Source organism: Heliconius melpomene, chromosome 11 (genome assembly GCF_056956725.1).
Source record: "Heliconius melpomene rosina isolate 202511_hmr_F chromosome 11, ASM5695672v1, whole genome shotgun sequence".
NCBI classification, from domain to species: domain Eukaryota; kingdom Metazoa; phylum Arthropoda; class Insecta; order Lepidoptera; family Nymphalidae; genus Heliconius; species Heliconius melpomene.
Window position 1 is genome coordinate 2,177,307 of NC_140399.1, and position 24,217 is coordinate 2,201,523.

Consider the following 24,217-nt stretch of genomic DNA (forward strand, 5'->3'; position numbering starts at 1 on the left):
CTACACACATTGAATATTTTCATAAAATCTTTAAATCTTATATTTGAAAGAAATGTCTCATAAATATCTTATATTCTCTCATCGTTAATAAGTGTATGTAATATCTATTTTAAGTATTTTAAAATTAAAGAAGAAAATTGATAAAGTTCACTATTATAAAAAAGAAAAAAAATGTAACCCTAAATACAATTGACATATAAAAATAATAAAACATACATGTGCTTTTTATGGTTTTCCATGATCCGCCGCTCTGACTCGTAATCTTGACCTGGGAAGAACTTGTACCCGCTGAGGTAGCTGTGGTCGGGGTAGTCTTCCGGTACGAAATCTCCACATTCCGCTAAAATAGAAAATATATTAATGAAGTCGATAAATTGAAGAAGATTGAGAAGAATTGAAATGATTTTTCATAATTTACATTCAGCAAGACACCGCTAGCTATCAAATGTAAGTGCTCTTGGTAAAGCTATTGTCTTGTCAAGAGCTGAACAATGTTTCTTATATACAAACAAGCATTATGTAACTGTTACGGAAAATTCAATCATCCAAATACTTATGATAAATTGGAATACGAATATCTTTTTTTAAAACGAATATCTTTATTTTCATATATATTTTTATAGGATAAGGGAACTTCATAATAAATCATATCGATATCCAAATACTTAAACTTAGAGAGGAAACTAAATGGCTTAAATATCAGACCAGGATTATTAAAATATATTTAACATCATTATATCACTACATCCACAAAATATTTATTCACGTGGAAAAATCTATATATATAAAAGGACTTGTCCTCACTGACTGAGGTAAGACGCGCGCACAGCCGTAACCGCTGTGCGTAGAAACGTGAAACTTGGACAGATGTTTACTTTCGTAATCTGGACATCCACTAAGAAGGGATTTTGTAAAATTTTAACCCTAAAGGGGTGAGATAGGGGTTGAAAGTTTGTATGGAAAAAAAATTAAATCGGCACCGATTCTTATAAAATTTGAAATTCAGACTCTTAAAAGTATTTAATTGAACACATGTTTCATGGTTTTCTAGAATTCTTCCCCTAAGGGTGCAAATAAGGGGTTGAAAGTATGTATAGATTTTTTTTTAAATCGGGACCAATTTTTATAAAATTTGAAATTCAGACTATTAAAAGTATTTAATTGAACACATGTTTCATGGTATATTAGAATTCACCCCTAAATACGCAAGCGAAGCTGCGCGCGCCCGCTAGTCTTCTTATATTTTAATAACCGATGCATAAAAGGTTAAACTGTGTATAAAATTATTTTCCTATCATAACCAGTTAGTTATAATTAATAATATAACATTGAATTGAAACGTGAAAAGCCAACATTTTTCCCGTTGAAAAGCATTTCCTTTAAATAGATCTAATGGAGCATTGTCCCAGGAACGTCGAGCGATCGCAATCTGCATAATTGATGACCGCCGCTAAAGGCCGGTAGAATGCGATTTTATGATTTATTTATTATTATTTTTTTAGCTTCACGCCGTACCTAGGACCGCAGGGAATCTGGGATACTAGTGTTGAGACGCTACGTTCCCTCCAAACTTTCTCTAAATTCTCGAGGTATTGCGTGTTACCAGAGCGAGGTAATGAAAATATTAAATATTTCAATCACCCGAATGGAAATAGAACCCACAACTATCGCGTTTACAATCATCACACCCTTGTAAATCATATGATCACAAATATGGACACTATCACCTATACAATACGATTTACCCGTTGTATATTTTGAACATTTTGTGAATATATTTTCCTGTTTCTCTTGTTATTTTCAGTGAAAAAGCTATGACGCATTATTGTTATGCTTATTTGAAATTACATGAGAATTTATAAATTTACATTGAATTTCAACCATATTTGGTAGTCAATATTTGTATATTTCCTCTATAAAACATAAAACGCGAAAATAGGCATAATTCTAAAATAATAATTCATTGTTTGCTTATCAGTTATACTAATAAAAAATAATTATGCATAATAAAGCCTGATTTGTTTCATTGGATTTCATGGAACCCAGAGTATTTCTAGATTCCCTAGATTAGTTTCATACCAGAATAGCAACAAAAGACCAGAAAATGAGAAACAAAAAAAAACACAACAAGAACGCACTCTTATAGCACAAATTGGCCGCGTTAGCCAATGAGCATCACGCGACATCATTACTGGTTGATGCGACCTCAAATCCTGGCCACGATTTACAACTTCCTGAGGACGACGGGAGACATTAGAGGATCGTTGTTTTATTTGTGACCTTCTGTGACCTTGTGTCTTACGAAATGCAAAATGTTTTTCTTTTCTTAGCTTTACGTCCAGAACATGGGTGCGTGGGTTGGCAAGGGAATCAGGGTCCCTAGTGTTAGAACACTCCACTCTCTATTCAGTTACTTCCCCACTTTCCACCGAATTCTTTTGTTTTTCCAAATCCATAAAAAATGCATATAACCCATCAGATTACAATAGATGTTTTTATAAAATGCGCAAAATTTGTTTAAACGCTCAAAAAATTCTATTAAAATTCTACTAGTCTAACAAAATAGAAGGTTAGGCTGAAGTTTTTAAATGATTGTTTGAATAATTTGATTAAATTTTAACAGGGTCTCGATTTTACGAGCTGTCCTTGAAACTGAAACTTGAACAATGTTACATTGATATTTGTAGGGATTTAAGAAACAAATTTACCTCCGGATTATTATGAATTATGGATTTAATTTTACAGGGAAAAATTGATTAATAATATAAATGTTACTAGTTTATTACCTAGTGTTAAGACACTCCATTCTCCACTTTCCACTGAATTCTAGAGGCACCTCGCTTTGAGTTCCAAGTCGCTAGTTATAATAAAATTCAAAACGGATTCATCAATCAATACGTAGTGTCGCCTAGTTGGGGGCCAACAATGTAACGAATCGTGCATGTATCCCTTCAATTGCCCTATTCTAATGTGTAGTTGAGCATAGTCAATTGAATGACATGGAATAATTAGTATAGTTCCATCCAAATAATTATAGTTCCATCTACTGCTATTTTCAAATATATATATTTTATTATTTTCACGTGTTTCTCTATGCACCCTTGAATTAAAAGGGTATATACATGTTTATTCATCTTTACGCTCTATACCGCACATTGCAGGGTAAACAGAGGAAAACTGGAAACCTAGTGTTAAAACACACTTCCTTTCTGAATTTTCCGCCGGCATTACGTGTTGAATAGCGAAACTCAACGCCGCGTTTACCTCGATACCAAAGGAGCGTTACCAGCAAGGAATATTAAAAAAATAATTTCCTCTGGTGGGAATCGAACCCTCTTGCACGCGCCTGACTTCAAAACATATTATGTGTTTTATTATAGAGAAACACTAGCATTCCCAACGATATCAAAATAAACAAATATTTCTATTACACACACTTCTTCATTGCTTTACTACGAAAATTTTTATGAGAAAAAATTTCAATTTACCCATAAAAATATACTTAAAAATCCTAACTAGTTACTAGTTAGACACCAATATAAATTTTTATTTTTGGTTTATTATTATTATTATTAACATAATATTAAAATACCGCACCCGAATCATTTCTTTTAACATCTCCTACATTCAAGGGTTTCTGGTAGAGATCTCTATTAGAGATAAGTTATCCATTGTACACATTTTTTCTATTGTTATAAGTTTTCTATACTTTCTTTCTTATGTGGTACATAAATAAATGAAAAAAAAAAAAAAAAAAAAAAAAAAAAAAAACCCGTAACAACCATTACTTCAATAACAAAAAGACAATCATTAACCTAAAGGACGAAGTTAGGGATAGCGTTTAGAATACAAGCAAAACAACAAGTTTAACTATAACCAAAGTTTGTTTATAAGAAAAGTTCAAGATGGCTTGTTTAAGTTGGCGGACTGTTCAACTATGTAGTGTGGGACAACAAACGACCTCTATTGTAATACACCCTATATAAGCACTAAAATAGCGTCTACGCATTCAATTTATCCGCATAATAGCTTACCCTCGGCTAAAATCCCATATGAATACTTTTTTGCTTTTGTAAACTGTTTCTAGCGCAGCCATTCTTAGAATATGGCGGAGTAACAGGTATATTGTGCTAAAATAACTGCTGCTTGTGTTTTTTTTTATTTTTCATACAATAAAGTACATATTAATGGCGAAACGTAATGACGTGTTGAATGATTTCAACTTGTTTTTGAATACTTTCATTTGCTCTGGTGACAGAGCGCGGAGTTAATCTCCGCCACACAACACGCAATGTCTTGAAAATTTGACGGAAAAGGGTAACACTAGGTTCCCTCTGCCTACCCTGCCTTATGTGGGATACAGCGTGAAGCTAAACTTAATAAAAAAAAATCATTGGGCAGCAGAATATTGTCCTTTATCTTATCAGACCGAGAAAGCTGATTGTTTTTAATGTATCAATTTCTGTTACCGGAAATCAAACTCAAAACCATCACATGTACAATCAAGTTCTTCACAACTTCGCCTCTTACTGGTTTATTTTCTTTTTAATTCGCAAAGTTCAACTACAGCGTCTAAACTTAGAACGGATATGTAATTGGTGTGTACAAACTTCTATCTCGGTGTAGATTTCCAACGTTTATTTAAAAAAGGAAAAATATATATATACGCTACTTGATGTTTTCCGCATTTTTGGTTGTATGTACTTTTAAATCATTGCAGTTATATGGTAAATACTTAACATACTCTTAGTCTTGATTTAGATTTTTTTTATTAATGGAACAACTGTTTATACTAAAATATTAATAAGCAAAAAAGAAACATCAAAACAAAATGAGAAATACTTATCTAATTTTATATGAAAAAAATGCTACAAAAACAAACAAAAACCACCTCACCTTGCACAATATAACTGGCCATCAGAGCGGCCGTGTTCTCGTTGCATTGTATACATCCCTGCGCCAAGTCTCTCTTCACTTGCAGGCAGAACAGGTACCTGGTGAACTCCTCCTCGAGGCGCGCCGGGTCAGGGGTGTAGAACTTCACGCAGAACCTCAAGGTGGGTTCCAGCATAGACAGGCCGAGCTGCCTGCACATCGGCTTCTCCACGTCCAGCCAATACTATGGGGGAAGTGGATCATAGTATAATAATAAAATAATACTAAAAATATACAGTATTAATAAACGCACGTATATTTTTTTTATGGCTTATATCCTGCCATATACCCACTGCATTTCGAATAGAGATATAGGATTATCCTATATCTTATAAAACAAAGTCGCTTTTCGTGTCTGTCTGTTGTTTCTAACTCATCTTCTTCTAAACCACCCAACGGATTTTGATGCGGTCTTCACCATTAAGTCGAGTGTTTTTCGTAGAAGGTTTATATATAGTTTATTATTTGGACATTCTTATGTAAATTAACATAAATACGATAAATGTGTCCTACCCGTTGAGACACTTTCGCGCATGCGCTGCTCTAATGGTAAGTACTACATGAAAAAAATGTACTGGAGTATTGTTCCTCTTAATAAGATCTACAAAAAAGTCCGCGAGAGTATCTTCTAAGAATAACGCGTAGTGATCATTTTTCTGTCTAAAAATAATAATTTCAATATATTTTTTATTGTGAGGGATATTTTTCCATAATGGTATTAATCCTTATCCTTTAAAATACTTTATTAATTTTCTACGTTAAACGAGGATAAAATTTGCTTTTTACAATATTTCGAAATTGCGAATAGTTTTACAGAAAAACGCATTTAATTGTTGACACATCTCGCCGTTGACACATCAGCTGTATGTTACTCAAGTTTCACTTATCTCTTACTCTCAGCATATAAATAAGTACATTAGTTACGTTGGCCATTTAATGTAGACCAAAACTGTATTTTACTGTTTTTCATTTTAATAAGTACTTTAGAAGTTGTTACAATATCAAAAAATCCTTGCTGCGAAACGGCTCGCCACTCGCCAAGCGTCCGCCGCGCCCGCCTGCCTTACACGCATCGGTGGTTCAGTGGTAGAATGCTCGCCTGCCATGCGGGCGGCCCGGGTTCGATTCTCGACCCATGCATTCTATTTAATTTTCCTCACAGGCAGCCACGTCGTGCTTGCTGTTCATCAGGGACAGAATACCCCCTTCAGCATTAACCACAAGCTCGATAAAAAAAAACCCGGCTGCCTTTATAGCAACGAATATTTACTTAGATGCGTTTGCACGTATTGGATAATTGGAGTTGAAAGTATTATTTAAGCGCGATATATTTGGTTTCTCATTTTTTGTTGTAGTTATTAGTAGGTAGATTTTTATTTATAATTTCTTCCGTTTAAAAATAGTCATTTAACTATCTAAAAATAATCATTTAAATATATTTTAATAAGTTCTTGAAAAGATTAATAGCGCAGATTTAAAATTACGGTACCTACTAAAAAATCCTTGCTGTGTAAAACAATTGGAAAATCCTCATTGAAACTACAAAAATGCGGGTTGCATTAGGGTTTAATTAATTTTCACATTATCTTATGTGCTTTTCAAACATACATTACATGAATAATCCAGTAGTTAAAGCGGGCGAAGCCGCAAGAGGGTCGCTAGTATTAGATAAAGTATAAAAGCTAAAGTATAAATATAAGATTTTCTACATAAACATTTGATAATTTCATTTCCGCGCTCTGGTAACAAGGCAAAAAAGTAGGTAACGAAATTGTCTTAATGGGAACGGACTGTCTTAACAATAGGTTTCCAGGTTCCATCTGCCAACCATGCTATGTGGATACAGCGTCAAGGGATAAAACAAAAGACTTTACGATGTTAAAAACGCTCTAATGAATTATCATTTGTTAACCATTATACCTATATGTTATGAAATAAATGAATTTACCTTAGTTCCATTGGCATCCTGATATTCAAGTCCGAAGTAATCGGCTTCTAGAAGATGCAACTGCCTACAGACTTGGTCAAACAGCACACGCCCCAGTGCCTTGGACTAAAACAAAACATAAATCTTATTAGTTCACTTCGAAAATATTACGAAAATATTGCCTTTGCTGGAGCCTGGAGAATAAAAAAAATTAAGCTTATAAATTAACGCAATCATTGAAGAAGTAAATCAAAAATATGGAAATGTACATTTATATTACAAACTTATAATAATAGTTAATTTCCTAAAAAATGATTACGCCCGCAAGCTTTGGTCAACTTTCGTAAGTTGTAATTCCCGTTAACCTACAATCCTGCAATTAGTATGCCATCCTCGGCGTTTTATTATTTATGTATCGGTTATCTCATTTTAAATTAAAACTTGTTTTATTATATATAAGATATGATAATATTTCTTATAAAACTTTTTTTTTATTGGCCATACTTAAAAACCCCTTACTTAGTTCATATTATAGCTCTAACCAATAATAATTAGCTTTCATTTTATATCACAAAAATATATACGAATAATAGAAATATATTTATCGAACGAAAACAATAGCATACTAATTAACAATCGTCATTTAAAAACAATAACAGAACTATAAATAAATACTTGACCTTCTCTATTATAGAATATCTGTACACATTCATCAAGAGTACTTAGTAGAGAAAAATCCAAATTGAAACATAATATTCAAAGCAGCTGCCTCGATATTGATTCGGGCGGGATTATGCATAGGTTATAGATTATAGGTTGTATAGAAGCAAGTGTCGCTCTTCTCTCTCTCTCCAGATACGTTATTAGAACATGACGAAACTTACACGCGAATCACTTCTACAAAAGCTAACGCTATCAGCGACAAAGTCATTACTTTGGTGGAAGACATACACTGTGAAGACGAAGAAAAATTTGAGTAGAGTAGATTCTAGACGCACATGACGCACTGTACATTTCGTGATTTTCTTGCATTTTTACAATCATTTCCCCGAGTCGGGTTCAAATCTATAACCATCATGTTCACAGTCCCACTGCGACACAATAGCCTCTATATACACACCTACAGTCAATATTAATTCTCCTTGTCATCTCTTTGCGACATAACTCATCAATTACATATTAGGTTCCCGGGTGACATTGTCTTTATACGTCCTTTAGAACAAATTGTTATCCTTTACTGGGTATGACGCGACCGTCTACAAGCTAGATCGGAATTTCATATTACTTTCAGTACTTTATTGCTAAATTTCAGCCTGCCTTTATCACAGGGGATACAATTACAGGAATTACGAATATAAAATATACAGAAGGTCAGAATTAATTAATCGCATTTTCTGCAGGAAAATATATTAAAGAGCTTATAGCACCATATAGGGCACTTATCCATTTTTAGGGGTCCACACCTCTAAAGTTTAAAACAGCACCTTCATAGGATCACTTTGTAGTCCGTCTGTCAAGATCATTTTCTCGAGATCGCGGAGCGATCGCGATCAAAACCTATGGGGTGCTTTCTGCGGACATAGTTATGAAATTTGGCACGGAGTGAGAACTTACAATACAAATAAAGAAAAAAATCGGAAAATAAAAAAATATAGGTATATCACAGAAAAAAAATCATTGCAAATTTATTATGCAAATTTATGTGTAGTTCATTTCAAACATATTGACTGCATGTTCAAACTTAAGTTTATTAATATTAACTTTTATAAGTTGTATTTCCCACTGATACGGAACCCTCGGTAGGCGAGTCCGACTCGCACTTAACCTGATTTTTTCTTTATTAAATTAATTAATAATGTAGCGGATTCATCTTCATATAACGCAATCAGGCGTCCTGAATCGATTACTTCGTTAGTTACTTAATCGAATAATTTCCGCTCAAATTCGATTACGTCGCTGAGCTAATCCTGCCTGTATCTACAATATTAACACTGCATTCGTATCGATAACGAGCGACCAAATGACCGGTGGAGCGTTCACGAGGGGACGCGTCATATAAATAAAGTCGTTAAAGGTAAATTGGTGAAAGGAAGACTCGTGTTATATCGTATTCATAGTCTTCTCCTTCAGATGCTACAAGATGATACAAAATTACTCATGATGTCTCTTGATTGACTGTATCTAAGTATCACCTATAATGTCAACAAGACGACTGAGGCCAACCGTAGCACAGGAGCACAAGCGTTCAATTTCCATTAAAAAGTGTCAATTAGACTTTAATATAACGAATAATCAAACGACAAAACATATATAATCAAACGATAAATACATATATTTTTTTAAGTATATAATTGCTATATTTTGAACTCTAATATTATTTCAAAGTAAATAAGGTGTATCATTCAGCATTATAACTCTTGTATTCCATTCGCGAAAATACTTAACCTAAATAAGCAATTCGGCAGCATTTAATAGCTTGTAGCGCGGATGAAAATTAAAAAAAAAAAGATTGACACAGATAAATAATAAAATAATATGGGTATGTCATTTTCTTAACACTAATAAAACAACATATTTGACGGTACATATTTTAAAAAAAAAGCGACTCTGCCAAGACTGCGACGAGTCTCTGCCATAGACAGAAATCTGCCAACGAGATTCGCTTAAGCAAAGCAATTAACTATGGGCACATTTTCAAAATCTACACAAAAACTGCAAGCTCACATTTTGATGTAAACTTGCGGTCACTTTTTAGAACATTAAAGCTGAATTAAGTAATGGTAAGCAATTAGGCCGCCCCGGTTTATTTTAACCCCGGGGTTATTTGTGGAGAGGCTTCTCTTTGACGTCAAAAAGGTGACACTCGACCAAGGCGAACTACTCCTTAAATAGATTCTATCGCTTCCATTTTACAACCCCAGTGTCGAGAAAAATTATTAACGCGATAACGAGGGTGCACTCCTCTAGATTTTTTTCCCCACTATCTATATTTAAATATGAAATAGTTACGTCTTTGATATGTTATACGCATGAGAGCATTTTTGCAAGCAAAAAATAGTTATAGTTATACGTCCTATTTTCCAATTTAAAGTAGCATCACTCGGTGCAGAAATAGAACGTTGTACCTTGAATACTGAAGAGCACATAGTTAGAATAATTACCTAACTCTGCCGAAACTAGGATTAGGAATCAATGTTAAAGGTCTGAAAGGTCTGAAACGGATTTAAAGTCAGGATTAATCTGTTTAAGCCGATAGATTCTACACTCAGTAATGATTCTAATTCTATGCCATGAAATATCGGACAAAACCTTTAATATATTGTATCTACATAGTTAAATATGTAGGTATATTGATATTTAAAAAAATCAAACTACCTACTATAGTTTATAAGACTATTAACATTTCGATAAATTTATTACCAAACTTCCACATTGATTTAAAAATAAAATAAACAAATTGTATGAAACATAAAACCCAGAAAAGGATTTAGAGCATAAGAATAATAAATTCAATTAAAGAAAGACAATACTAATAAAGTCGCCCAAAATGCAGCCCACAAAGTTGACCGAGTGACACGGCGGAGGGCACAAGAGAGAGAGCCATAGAGGCAATCAAAACTGCCGACTAAGCCTTTTTCTTGATAACTTCTGGCCGACCGCCAGCTTAGCCTGATAAGGGGGTGGTGCAGACGCAACGGTTTTTCCAATAGTCTGCTCGCGCCGGATCAATCTTTGCAGAGATATTGTTTGTTTCAATATTGCAGGCAGTTGTTAGTGGACGAGCTTTTATTAGGATAATAAAAAAAATATAAAAACTATTTATTTTATTAGTATCACGAAATCATAATTTTTATTTATAATCATCCGTTCCTCTGTACATCTGAATACTTCTATTTATTTTCTATGAGACAATATCTGAGATGGCAATCCTTCAAACATTAGAAGTCAAACAAAAACACATTTTAATATTTAATTTAATATTGTCAATCTTTTGTTTCCTGCAATAAAAAAATGGAACATAAACAAACATTTTACATATTATTTTTAATATTGTCAGCAAAAAGGCATCCATTTTACATTTTAAACTCCCAATTTTTGGTTGTACAGACAAAATAGTTGATATACCAGTATATAGGTATTTCTAATAAAATATTTCCATTCCATAAGTACCTACATAAAAAAATTTGCAGCATTGTACGAAGCAGTCATAAATTAAGCTGATTAAAATTCTCAACTGTTCCTTCCTCTCGAAACATTTAAGTGCCCTTACTGGTATATCGACTGTCCGATTTCCACTGCCCACTTTAAACACTTCAGCTGCATTGCGGAATGAGCTAACTTTATACTATTTCTATGTAATATGTATATTTATTATAAAACTATTATTAATTATAATTAATTATACTAATGAAAATTATCATTTATAAGGAAAAAGCTATATTATGGTGAATTTTAAGGCTGTTATCTAATTTCCACAGTGGAATTGTAAAATCTAATGTCACACATTTACTATCACATCGAGAAAGATCTGATACAGGATATTTTCTTAATATTTTAATAACTATCCTTTACAATTTTAATTTACTTGTGTCTGACATAAGGTTCTATTAATATGTAGATCTATTTAAATAAATCCCGTTAACGAGTAAACTTTATATTTTTAAACAAATGTCAGGATAGCATATAATTACCGAGCAATTTTTAATTTTAACGACATCAATATGACGCAGTTAAGCACTAACTGTAATGTAAGAGGTTCTTATTGATTGGATTTAAATATATATAGCGTGAATCTAAAAAACCGTACTTACGCCGGCTCTTGTCAGCAGAACCGCCATTTAGGCTTGAAGTAAAATTTGATGATTAAAAAATGCTTACAAAAGTCTATGTCATTAGGAATATTTTTGTATTTTATAATATCAACTAGCATAACGTAAAAGGTTAGTGAAGATTGTTTGCAATGTATAGCGAAAATAATTGACTTTAATATTTCTTTTAATTAAGCAAAATATTACCTAAATATATTATTTGCATTAATAAGTAGCATTACAAAATAACGTTGGTTCCTGCTTCGCCAAATTAAGAAATCAAGAAAGCAAAACAAATTATTCCAGACGTTCTTAACTGGTTTCTAACATAATTTAAAGCATTACTCGTTATTTAATAAAAACGCTTAGCAAAATTTAAATTATAAAAAAAGGGGATTTTTTTTTATAATTTAAACTTTTATTAGTATACCTAAACTATTTTCGAAACTTATAAATCTAGCTATCATTATTTTTATATATAACTAGCGGACGCGCGCAGCTTCGCTTGCGTATTTAGGGGTGAATTCTAATAACCCATGAAACATGTGTTCAATGAAATATTTTTAAGAGTCTAAATTTCAAATTTTATAAAAATCGGTGGCGATTTAAAGATTTTTCCATACAAACTTTCAACCCCTTATTTGCACCCTTAGGGGAAGAATTCTAGAAAACGATGAAATACGTGTTCAATTAAATTCTTTTAAAAATCTAAATTTCAAATTTTATAAAAATCGGTGCCGATTTAATTTTTTTTCCATACAAACTTTGAACCCCTATTTCAGCCCTTTAGGGTTAAAATTTTTCAAAATCCCTTCTTAGTGGATGTCCAGATTACGAAAGTAAACTTTTGTCCAAATTTCACGTTTCTACGCACAGCGGTTACGGCTGTGCGCGCGTCTTACCTCAGTCAGTGAGGACAAGTCCTTTTATATATATAGATAACACTGAATAGAATATCTACACAATAAATTTTATTTAATCAATTTAAATATATGATGGCTGATCAAAAATTTCATTTAATATTTAGTCATTATTTCAAATTTCGGTTTATAAAAAAAAGTTATAGCGGGTCGCTAGTGTAGTATAAACTAAAAATCTGTACTAGATATCAAATTAAAAAAAAAACATCATATTAACCTAAATCTAACTTATATTTTACTACCATACATTGTACGCTACTCCAGTGTCGAGGATCCATCCTGTACATACATTAAAGGTCTTCTGACTCCGTTCCAGGCCCATAACTAACTATGGCCAGCACAACAGCATAAACCTGGTTGAATATTAAACACGAGTTACGACACTCCTTGGCACCGTCACCATGCCATTATGTTCAGCTTCCCCTACAAAACGTTTTTGTTTGACAATTTTGAGGCACGATGCTAATTGAATTGCTTCTATGAATATTAAATGTCTGACTGATTGGTGTTTCATGGAGGGTGGAGTTTGAAACCGTTTTAAAATTTCACACCTTGAATTTAAGCATTTCTGAGACACGAATAAGCTTTCAAGAGTATTAAATTTGTAACAACTTTTCGGCGACGCCTATTATTCTAGAGACCCCCTCATAAGGCATATTGCGTAATATTTCTTTTCTTTTCAGCTTCACGGCCCCGCTTATAGCAGGGTAGGCAGAGGGTGCTTAGTGTAAAGACACTCCGATTCGCATTTTCCGCCGAATTTTGGAGGCACTGTCCATTAAGTGACGTAACTCAACACCACGCTTTGCCTCAACACCAGAGCGAAGAAATGAAAGTCGAACCCACAATCTGTCGTATTTATAGTCACACCCTTCTCTACGACTGGCTTCTTCTATAAGTTGAGCAACATAACATAATAACAACACAATGTTTCCTATCTTTATGGAAGTACTATCCAGATAGAGAGAAAAACAATTTGAGATACCTATTTCTTAATATTAAGCTAATAGGGCTAATAATCTATTGCAGTTCGTGAAGGAAACACTAGATCATGAAACTCCTTGCGCGCTAAAATATGGAAGTTTACATAAATTAATTATACTAGCATAAACCAAAACTAACTTACTTAAACATAACACTAATTTCGTAACACTAATATTATTTGATTAAATTATTCCGACAATTCTATTTCTTAACAGCAATGACAAAATTACTCTTTAATGAGAATTTAGTTACAAATATTGCTTGGAGACGAGAAAACGGTTGCACTCATAAATTTTCTCCGAAATTTACTATAAACCTAAATAAAATACCTCCTGGGTACCTCCGGTGAACCTGTTTACCTCCATCTGGGGACCCATTCAAGACGACATTATAGTTTATTTAGCGAGATAAATAGCGTCCATGACATCAGTTAGGTGTTTACCTCACTCGCCCACAACGCTATCGTAATCATAATATTTACTCACAGCCTAATTCATATTAAGCTACGCCAAACATTTTAGCGTATTATAATAATACTAAAAATGTTTAAAGCTCAAAATAAATACTAGAATGTGTTAACATTTCATACTGAATTGTTCTCAAAATGATAAACATTTCTAACTGGGTATTACCCACCCACTAACTAAGCTACGTACAATATTACTGCTTATATTTTTTAATACGAACTTAAATTTATAAATTGTTATAATATCATGTTTTAGCTCAACGCTTTATCCCCTTTATTTATTTTATATTATGAGATTATACATACAAGTCAAAAATGTATAACATATCAAATGAACTCATATCTATTTATATACAAAGACAAATGGCAAAAAAACACCCGTTATACACCTGTACCACCAATATACAAACAAATAAAAAAATATCAAACAATCTAACGAAATCTCCTACTAACAAAAATATCTATCAACGCCAACACGTCAATGATTTGGGAGCGCGGAACGGCACCTCGTGTACGAGTCCTTCTAGGGTTAAAAGCTTCGCCCCATTTTAGTCCGACATACATACATCTCGAATGCGTACTTCACTATATATGTAGTAGTAGTAAGTATGAACACAAAAAGTATATAAACCCACATAGTGCTCCATATCGGTGTTAGGAGATTTGACACCTAAACAAAGGCTAGACTCGGTATTTTCTTATTTTCCGGAGAAAATGAATGATTTTTCATCTATTTTTTTCTTCGTATATGTACGTCGAAAGGATCTCATTACGTTTTTTTTTTATTTTAATAAATTTACATAGATTTTGTATATAGTTAACCAACATGAATAAAAAAACATTTTAGTAATATTTCAAAAACTTTATCATCTACGAATAAATTATTGAAAAATCTCTTAATTTTTCATTCTGATAGCGAGGCTAAATATCACTTATTATGTCCAAACCTACCGATTAATTAAAAATATTTAAAATACAAAAAAATCCTCCAAATGTAATTTCGTAATTGTCACTACAAATATATGAAAGGCGTCTTAGCTTTCCACCTGCACTACCTTTGCATCGATATTTTCTGATAAAAATAAATCTAAAAAAAGATATCGACACACATAATCACTGAAACCCGACCGCAGCCGCCCCGTGCACGTGGAATGTAGAAGAAATGAAAGATACTTTTGAAACGAGACCGTCAGCTCCAATACTCTCATATACTAATGGACTAGCGATGTCGACCTCTTAACACGAACCTATTTTTGCTTTTACCTCTTAATTTATAGGTTAAAATCGATATTTGTTTGCATAAATTAAAGCTAGTCGTGGCTCTGGGACACTAACGTATTATAACCATGACTGACTGGTTATCGGTTCGATTCCCACTAGAGGAAACGAAAAATTGTATATTTTCATTTGTTTGCCCTGGTGTCACAATATCTCCAGAATTCGGCAGAACATTGGAAATGGATGTGTCTAGATTCCCGGCTCCCCTCTGCCCGGTTTAGCTCCGAATAATTTTAGACAATGTTTTAAGCTAAATCAAAAGCCGATATACATATGCCGTGTGCTAAACTTTGGCATATATAAAAATGTCTTGGTTGAAAAAAAATTACAAGCATCGATTGACATTTTCTCTAAGACTCCAGCTACATTGAATGGCCCATAACGACTATCAATGACATACTTCGATCCAAGATGTCCATATAATGTGCACTCTTCAGTACATAAAATCTATTGATACGTAGATCTCCAACCTAAGATCGGATTTACTGCTTTAGTTGTTTGTACATGTTTCACCATGTAGGTTTTATGGTGTGAGTTCGAATTCTAGAGAGAGAAGAGAGAGAAGTTCATATTTATAATACTGGAAGGTCTTTTCGCTATGTCTCTGACGAAAACGGAGAAAAGAACAGCTCATTAATGAATTATTATGTTTCATAGAATAAAAAAAAGTAATTTTGTCTAAAATGCCTTTGTCGCAAAATGTAAATAATTAGTAGATCTACGACGCGGTGTGTCCACCAGTGAGTAGATAAGACGGGCCATTTAACAAGAGAAGATTACAAAAAGGAGTTTTCAACTTTCCTTGAAAACGAAGAGATGAATGAGATCTATTGTACTTATAAGAAATTGAATTTTTGCGGTCGTAATTAAATTCTGAGCAAAAATATTTTTTTTTAATGAAATGTAGAAACTATAAAGATGTGACTATAAGAATGTAGGTTCTATAATCACTCACTTAAACATTTATATTAGAAATTATTTTTATTTTGATGACCTTATACCATTTTTTAGCTACAGAATAACTACTAAATATGGAATTTGGACATTTGTTAAAGACCAACAGGCAAGCTCTGTTTAACCAGATAAGGGAATCAATCACATTATAAATTTCTCTAGTGGAATTCGAAATTCGACAAAGTAATTTATTTTGCAATAAAAATCCAATTAGAACTACGATAGAACAACAAAATAAACAACCTCTGCTAAAATTCAAAACTTAATAGAAAACAGATCGAAATAAAATATATAACAAACTTATAAAACTGGAATTTCATGTGGTTTCACTGAATTTAACTTGACATTATATTTACCAACTCGAACCTACGAGCAAAATAAATCTTCGTTATTTAGCTAAGAAAAAGTTTTGCAACTATCTCGTCTACTGGTTAGCAGTTTGGCAATCCATCTCTAAGTTAAAACTAGCTTAGACCAGCAACTTTTTTTCCGTTTGGTTTAATTCTTCCTTAGGATGTATATTTCATTTTGCCTTTAACTTAACTTCACGCTTTATCCCTAGCGGGATAGTCAGGTATCTACATACCTCTTTCACCTCGTCCACTGTCATCAAACTTTTCAGACATCTCCTCTGGGGGATCCCCATGCTTTTTACGTGACCTTCCTCCAATATCTTTAATACTGTGGTTTCGAAGGTCAACTGAGGTCTCCCCCTATCTCCCCTCTCTTACGACTCACTTTTCCATCATAAATCTTTTTAGCCATTCTCATCATTTTTTCATCACTCATTCGTTCGACGTGCCCAAACCAGCTAAGCACGTTCTTCTTCATTCTCACCTTCATTTTGCCTTTAAAATAGTTAGAAGTACTTACAATTGTAATTATACTTAATATATATTTAGATTATTATTTCCACACTCGCCAGTTTCCATTTAAATCGACATATTAAGCTAATTCACTTTTACTACTAGGTGAATTTATATGGAATCGTGGAAACCATTACAACGTGCAGTGTAAAGCACACGTAACAACTGCTATCAAAAGTTTCTAAAAAAAACATACCAATATATAGGAAATGGATACAAGTTTTAAAAAGTGAAGAAACAACAGACAGAAGCAGAAAAAAATACTAGTGTTAGCTTCTCAATTAGAGAACAAATTTGGGACTTTAAAAATTTCTAAACTAACAACAAATAGTTAGTTGGCAGCTGGCTGTTAGACAATAGCTGTAATTAGTTTTCGATGGAGGCAATTAGTGACTTGCACGTTCAGCAATTTCCAGAATATGGCTTCGGAGTTCGGATCCTTTGACATATTATAATAATATTTCAACTGCCATTAAGATGGAGAAATATTTTGAACAGTTGAGGCCAGTCGTGGTGCAGGCATGCGTTCGATTCCCACTCTGAAATATTTGATTAATTACATTTCTTCGCTCTGATAGTGTCTTAATAAGTGACTTATTGAGAATTGAGTCTCTTAACACTAGGTTTCCAAGTTCTAAAAAATTAAGCAGTATATTTTTTTCACATGACATTTAACTTTTCTCTATAGTACCAAAAACTATACCTATCTATATCGGTTTGATGGAAATAGATAAAGAAACGACTATACATTTAACTATATTAAAACCCAAATTCGATAACAACTTCGTCATTTATTCACCTCGTCACTGTTTTGTTAGTACATCAAGATTCGATTAAGTAGAGTGCTTCTATTCGAGTTAGTTGTTTTTCTATGCACTTGATAAAACTTTACGTGGATGCCGATAGAACTTCGCCATACTTTTTTCCATTACAGCAGAGATTGCAAACTTTTATATACGACCTATGAGAAGTTCATAATTTTTAATGACTGGCATACTTTTAAAGTATAAATAATAAAGATTGATAGAAAGAAGACGAAAGGCTATTCGTAACACAGGAGCACAAGCGTGAGACTGTAAAGGCAATAGGTTCCTATTCCCACATAAGGAAATAAAATATTTATTATAGCAATCAAGTGTCATAACACTAGGTTCCCAGGTTCTCGCTGCCCACCTGCTATGTGCGAGATACAAAAAAGGGATAAACCGTGAAGTTAAGTAAGTAAGTATAATAATTCAAAAGAAAAATCGTAGAATCAATTACACATCACGCATATTTGGTATTTTATGCAGTACTGTAATCTTATTAAGGTCTACGTGAGACAATAAAGAAAATAAAGGCGATTTTTTTCATCTATATTTTCTGGTATTGTTTACTAGCTAGAAAAGAAACAAACTCCAACTAACCTGAATCTGGAACATGGATATGGAGTCGTCCAGCATCTGAACACGGACGGCCAACATCTTGCCGCCCTTCTTGGGCGTGGCTGGAGGCGTCCTCGCGCCGCCGTCCACGCCCGCCGGCGTGCTCGCCGAGTGGTGCATACGACCTGGTGGAATTTTTAATTAGAAATATGCTTTGTTTTTTTTTTAGCTTAGCTATCCCGCTGACACATGTTACACTCTAAGTGCGGGATTCTAAAAGCAGGTAGTATATATATATATATAAGTAATATTACCTGTAGTCTTTCTCGACAAATTGACTATTCAACACAAAATATTTCTTACATTTATACCAGTAGTTCCTGAGATTAGCGCGTTCAACCAAACAAACTTATCACCTATAAAATATTAGCATAAATTTTCCAAAGAAAATACCATTCATAAATAACATTTCTAAAGAGTACTTCATACTGTATTTCTCTGTTATCTTGCAAGATAATTATTTTCAACGTATAAGTACATAAACGGCGTATATGTTAAAATGTCATTCAAACCACACGAAACATTTGTTTGTGGTTAGAATCCTACAAACGTCACATCTATTCTAACAATTAAAGACGATTGGTTGCCTCGTTCACAGATTCTCTTAAGCAAAGTACAAAAATATCATAAAAGTAACAAGGAGTACCATAATGGTTGGTAAAGACGAAAGAAAAACAAAGTTTTGATGAGATGTAAATAAAAATGCTTTTTTCCTCATTTAAAGAAGGTACTTCCATACCTTACTTATATAGTAGGTAAGAGAAATGCCACTTTAAAGGTCTTTATAAGCCAGCTAGCATTTTACGTAATACATACTTACAATAAGATGAATGCTTTGATTGAACGTTATTTTAAGAGTAAGAGTAGGTACGGTTATTGTTACTCGAGAACCGTGTTCATATTTTAAATTAAAATTTCCCTACAATTCAATACTTTTTAAAATAAAGACATACATACATAATATATCTGACATTATAATACAAGTTTTTTTAAAAATATAAAAGTAAATTTCCGGAATGAAAAGTTTTTGAAGAGCTAACATGAAAATCAACAGTTGCTCATTAAATAAATTTAAAATATACCTACTTAAAAATACATTTCGCAGAGCTAACAAGATAATAATTATATCTTGTTAGCTGTATTCCGCACCTATATAGCAGGGTGGTGTGCAAACGGTAGTGTTAAGTTATTCCGTCACTTTCTGCCAATTCGAAGCTTTTGCATTGGTACCAAAGAGCGAAGAAATTAAAATATTGATAAATAATAAATCATTCTTCCGAATGGGCATAGAATCCACAACCCAACGTCACGACGGCCTCAAATCGGCCTTATATTCTTTAATTATAAAAAAATACTTTCTTTCCGTATTATCAATTTTATTAAGTACAAATTATTCGTAGTAACTTTAAAATTGGCATATCAGGCTTAAGAAGCGTCTGGCTACACTGCCTGTCCTATTACTCTTCCATTACATATTTTTTTAAATTGAATGCATTTATTTTGAGGAATAACATTTATTGTACCTATATAAGTATTTTTAAGGAAAAAATAGGGAATTCCAAATCGACTTCCTTTTACCCTGTAACCTATAATTTCAAGGAATTCTTATAATTACATTGAAATAGGCATATTTCGCTTTGACAATTTTGTTTCATTTAGCTCCAGCGTTCTTATCAACACATTACATGACGCATGTTTCATTTTAATCAGAGAAAGAGAGGAATTTGTAGACATGAATGAACTCCTTATCTGAGATGGTGTTGAAACCGTTTTAAAGAGAGTAATATTTCTAATACTAAACAAAGAAAAAAGTTTATTCATTTATTTTTGAAAAAGTAATAAGAAGAAGAAGAAATGAAACCGTCGTGGAGTGTGACTGTACACGCGACGACGAACGCGTTTGTGGGTTCGATCCCTACACTACATTTTATATTTTCATTTGTTTTCGAAACATTTTTCCCTTTGGTATCGAAACAAAGCGCAGCGAAGAATTCGGTGGAAAATGAGGAGCGGGGAGTCCTCACACTAGTCACCCTCTGCCTAACCTGCTACATGCGTGATACAGCTTGAAATTAAAATTAAAAAAAGTGAAAAGAAAGCAATAAACACTTACAGAACGTGTTCTAAGATATATTCACTTCAAAACCATTTATTCGCTGAATACTTTACCGTGATGCGTGCAACTAACAAGACTGACAAGTTTTTCTATACATGTCAGTCAGTCTAATTACACAAATATACGTACATATACGGTAAATTTAAAAAAAATCCTGTAAATCGCACAACAACTGAACACACGATTAATAATGAATAACTGGTTTTGTAAATAAATAATAGCATTGAGAAATAATGAATCATTAGTGCTCTCGATGAGTTGTGGTCACCGATGTGTGCAATAACAAAGCCATCGAAGCCGCAATATTAAAATCATTAGTATTGACGGACGAAAAGGCTAACAATTATAAATATATTATACCTTTAACTATGACTATATTACAAGTAATAAATACTCTTGAACTTTTGAAAATCTATTATATATTAAATATTAAATTTAATTCGTAATTTGATAACCTATATATATAAAATCGAAAGGTCGCTCACTCATCTAAAAGAACTACAAGTGCTAGGAATCTCAAATTTTGCATAGGAGTTACTTATAGAACGTAGGTGCTCGCTAAGACGGGAATTTTCAATATTCGACTTCTAAGGGGTTATTTTTGGGGTCGAAAGTTTGTATGAAACTTCGTTACTACAAATGCTAGGAGTCTCAAATTTTGCATAGACGTCACTAGGACGTAGTCATAGAGACAGAAATTAATAATAACATAGTTCACGCGGGTGAAACCGCGAGCGGGCCGCTAGTAATTAATATTTTCATTTCCTCGCTCTGGTAAAAAGACAAAGCGCGTTGAGTTCCGTCACTCAACACGCACTGAATCCAGAATTCGGCGAAAACACACAGCATCAATCTAAGAAAAAAAATGTTCAGGACATAAATACATTAATAATATATAACAATATTAATCTAGGCAAAAGATGAGAAAACAAATCTACTGCTTCGATTCCGACGCAAGACAAAAAAATATCCGTCTAGAATTCGGCAGAAATTAACGAACAGAGTGTCTTAACACTAGGTTCTCTCTGCCTACCCTGATGTGTGCGCGATGCAGCGTGAACAATTTTGGGTTATGCTATGAACTGTAAGTTTAGACAACTTTTACTTACTTTTAGCTTATGTTAATTTAATGTTTATTTATTTATCCCCTTTACCAGTCCTACCGTACTGTGTATTCCGGGAAGTTTGAATAAACAAATCGTAGCAATAAAAGTAATCGTCAACAACAACGTGTTCCAAGCTGTAGGCCACATACAGCTTAACACGAATCAGACAAATAGATACGAGTGTCTAATAAGATTAAAATAATGCATATAATGCTAAATTTTGCAAATGAGGCCAGTCGTGGCGTGAGGGCACATGCTTGGGACTGTGAGCGCGACAGGTTGTGAGTTCGATTCCCAGTAGAGGATGATATGAAATATTTAATATTTTCATTTCTTCACTCTGGTGTCGAGACAAAGCGCGGCTTGGCTTTCCGCCACTCAACACGAACTGAAGTCAACGAAAAATATAGAACGGAGTATCTTAACAATAGTTTCCTTCTGCTTACCCTGCTATGTGCTGGATACAGCGCGAGGTCAAAAAATGCTAAAGATTAAGGTGAAATGTAAAAATATTTATTACATTAGTTGGAACCTCTCCCGTTTATACAGCACACCATCACGATTGATTGAATTGGTCGAAATCATAAATATTTAAAGTTTTCTTTTAAATTTAAAGTCATTTTATCTCACGATTAGTATGAGATTAAAAAGTACAAGAAAATTAAGTAATTTGAAGGCGTTGAATCACGCCACTCAACACGCAATACTTCCGGAATTCGATGGAAGTGTCTCAGTGGGAACGAAATATCTTAATACTAGATTTCCAGGTTCCCTCTGCCTACCTTGCTACGTGCGGAATACAAAGCGTAAAGCTAAAAAACACACGATGACGATACGAGGAGAGTGGAAACAACATGATAAATCATCAGCTCATCTTTGTATGGTATTGTCATTAGTTAAAGGTAAAAAATATTGTATCCATTTACAAATTATCGGATGCTATTTCTTGAACATTCACGTGTAAGAAATAAGAATATAAAAAGAAAAGGATGTTCGTCATTTACGTCAGCCATTAAGAGTCATTACTGGTCACTACTTATATATCCATCACCTCACCACACCGCTATCTATACAAATACATATAATAAATATGAAATTGATAGATGTCTGTACATGGAAGACATATGAGAAAAACTATTATTGCTGGCTTTTATCAACGCGATAGAATCCAAAACAATGATTTTAAGAACTTTTGTCTGTACGTTTGCACACGCTAATCTCAGAAACTCAACACTAAACGAGAATTTCTCGAAATGTCTACTAGTAAGATATATTATGACACTACACACTGACCACAAGATTAATAAAGTAGTGTTTTAAAAGAAAAGGTAACCTAATTAAAATTTCAACGATATAGTCGTATATACTACACATAAAGGTTTTTTATTATTAGTATTTCATACACATTAAATGGGTATTATAATTATTTATAAACATGACATTAGTGTATACTCTGACATTATACCTATCTATAGCATTTTACCATTTAGAACAGACAGTTTCTACCTATAACGATTGCAATGTGCTTTAAAATAACTATAATATCTACACAGAACAACTAATAAATAATATGTTTTTTTTTAATATTTTAGTGTTATTCGCAAGCTTAAGTAGATTAGATTTTTTAAAAAAACAGTAACAATAGTAGCATGATTCAACTCGCATCTATTGAAATATGTTGGGAATAGTTTAATTGTCCAAAACACTTAAAAATAACTTCAATAAAAAAAATACCTGGCAAAGTCCATCCAATGGTCGACAGGTGGCCGGTGGAATTGCAGCTGCCGGGCGGAAGCTCCGTCTCCATCATATCGAGGTTCTGTCGTTCACGGCACACACTATACTCGCACCCATTGTTTATTGTGGACAGCTACTTCTGAAACAAAACGTTACTTCGTTAGTTTTAATTGATTGATGACAAAGAGAAGAATGGATGTCTGAAATATGATGGCATTATTTAATATTAAAAAAATAGTCTCACTTAGTTTCTTGCGCCATTATTCGACGTTAAATAAAAAAGAAGCAAGTACTTTCTTATTTGTCGAATTTATTGTTGTACACCAATAGCCCTAGAAATTTGTGTTAATACAATAATTATCTACAGTGATAAGACAATTGCGAGACTCCAAGTTATTTAGTCGCGTTGCTGTTGCGCGAAGACCTCTTCTAAAACTGCAGAGTAAGAAAAAATGTTGCAATGGGCCCTATTTTGGAATATTCAATTCAAAAAGAAAAATTTTTGTTTGACTTTCTGAAAACTTTACACCACAATATATATTTCCGACTGTCAAGGATAGTGGAGGATCTGGTCTGGGGTTGTTTTACAAATAATTCAAATCAAAAAGAAATTATGAAAAGGGGCAGTATAAGGTAATTTAGCAGAAAAGCTTTATTCCTTCCAGACAAAAGATAATCAGCAAAGGATTTATTTTC

The 24,217-nt window shown here is 33.2% G+C and overlaps 1 protein-coding gene across 7 annotated transcripts in view; it reads right to left on the reverse strand.

The window, feature by feature from the left end:
- LOC146534291 (FERM, ARHGEF and pleckstrin domain-containing protein 1-like) overlaps positions 1 to 24,217 on the reverse strand; it is a 60,889-nt gene that overhangs the window by 32,181 nt on the left and 4,491 nt on the right. For 6 of the 7 annotated variants that reach the window (XM_085192730.1, XM_085192731.1, XM_085192732.1 and 3 more), the window contains exons 2-6: positions 23,519 to 23,660; positions 18,545 to 18,687; positions 6,884 to 6,988; positions 4,897 to 5,119; positions 217 to 340 (exon numbers count right to left, since the gene is read on the reverse strand). In XM_085192730.1, the coding sequence (XP_085048856.1) occupies positions 217 to 340; positions 4,897 to 5,119; positions 6,884 to 6,988; positions 18,545 to 18,687; positions 23,519 to 23,594 (671 nt within the window). In that variant the 5' untranslated portion in view covers positions 23,595 to 23,660. The remainder of the gene's footprint in view (positions 1 to 216; positions 341 to 4,896; positions 5,120 to 6,883; positions 6,989 to 18,544; positions 18,688 to 23,518; positions 23,661 to 24,217) is intronic. The other variant, XM_085192727.1, reaches the window with a different exon arrangement.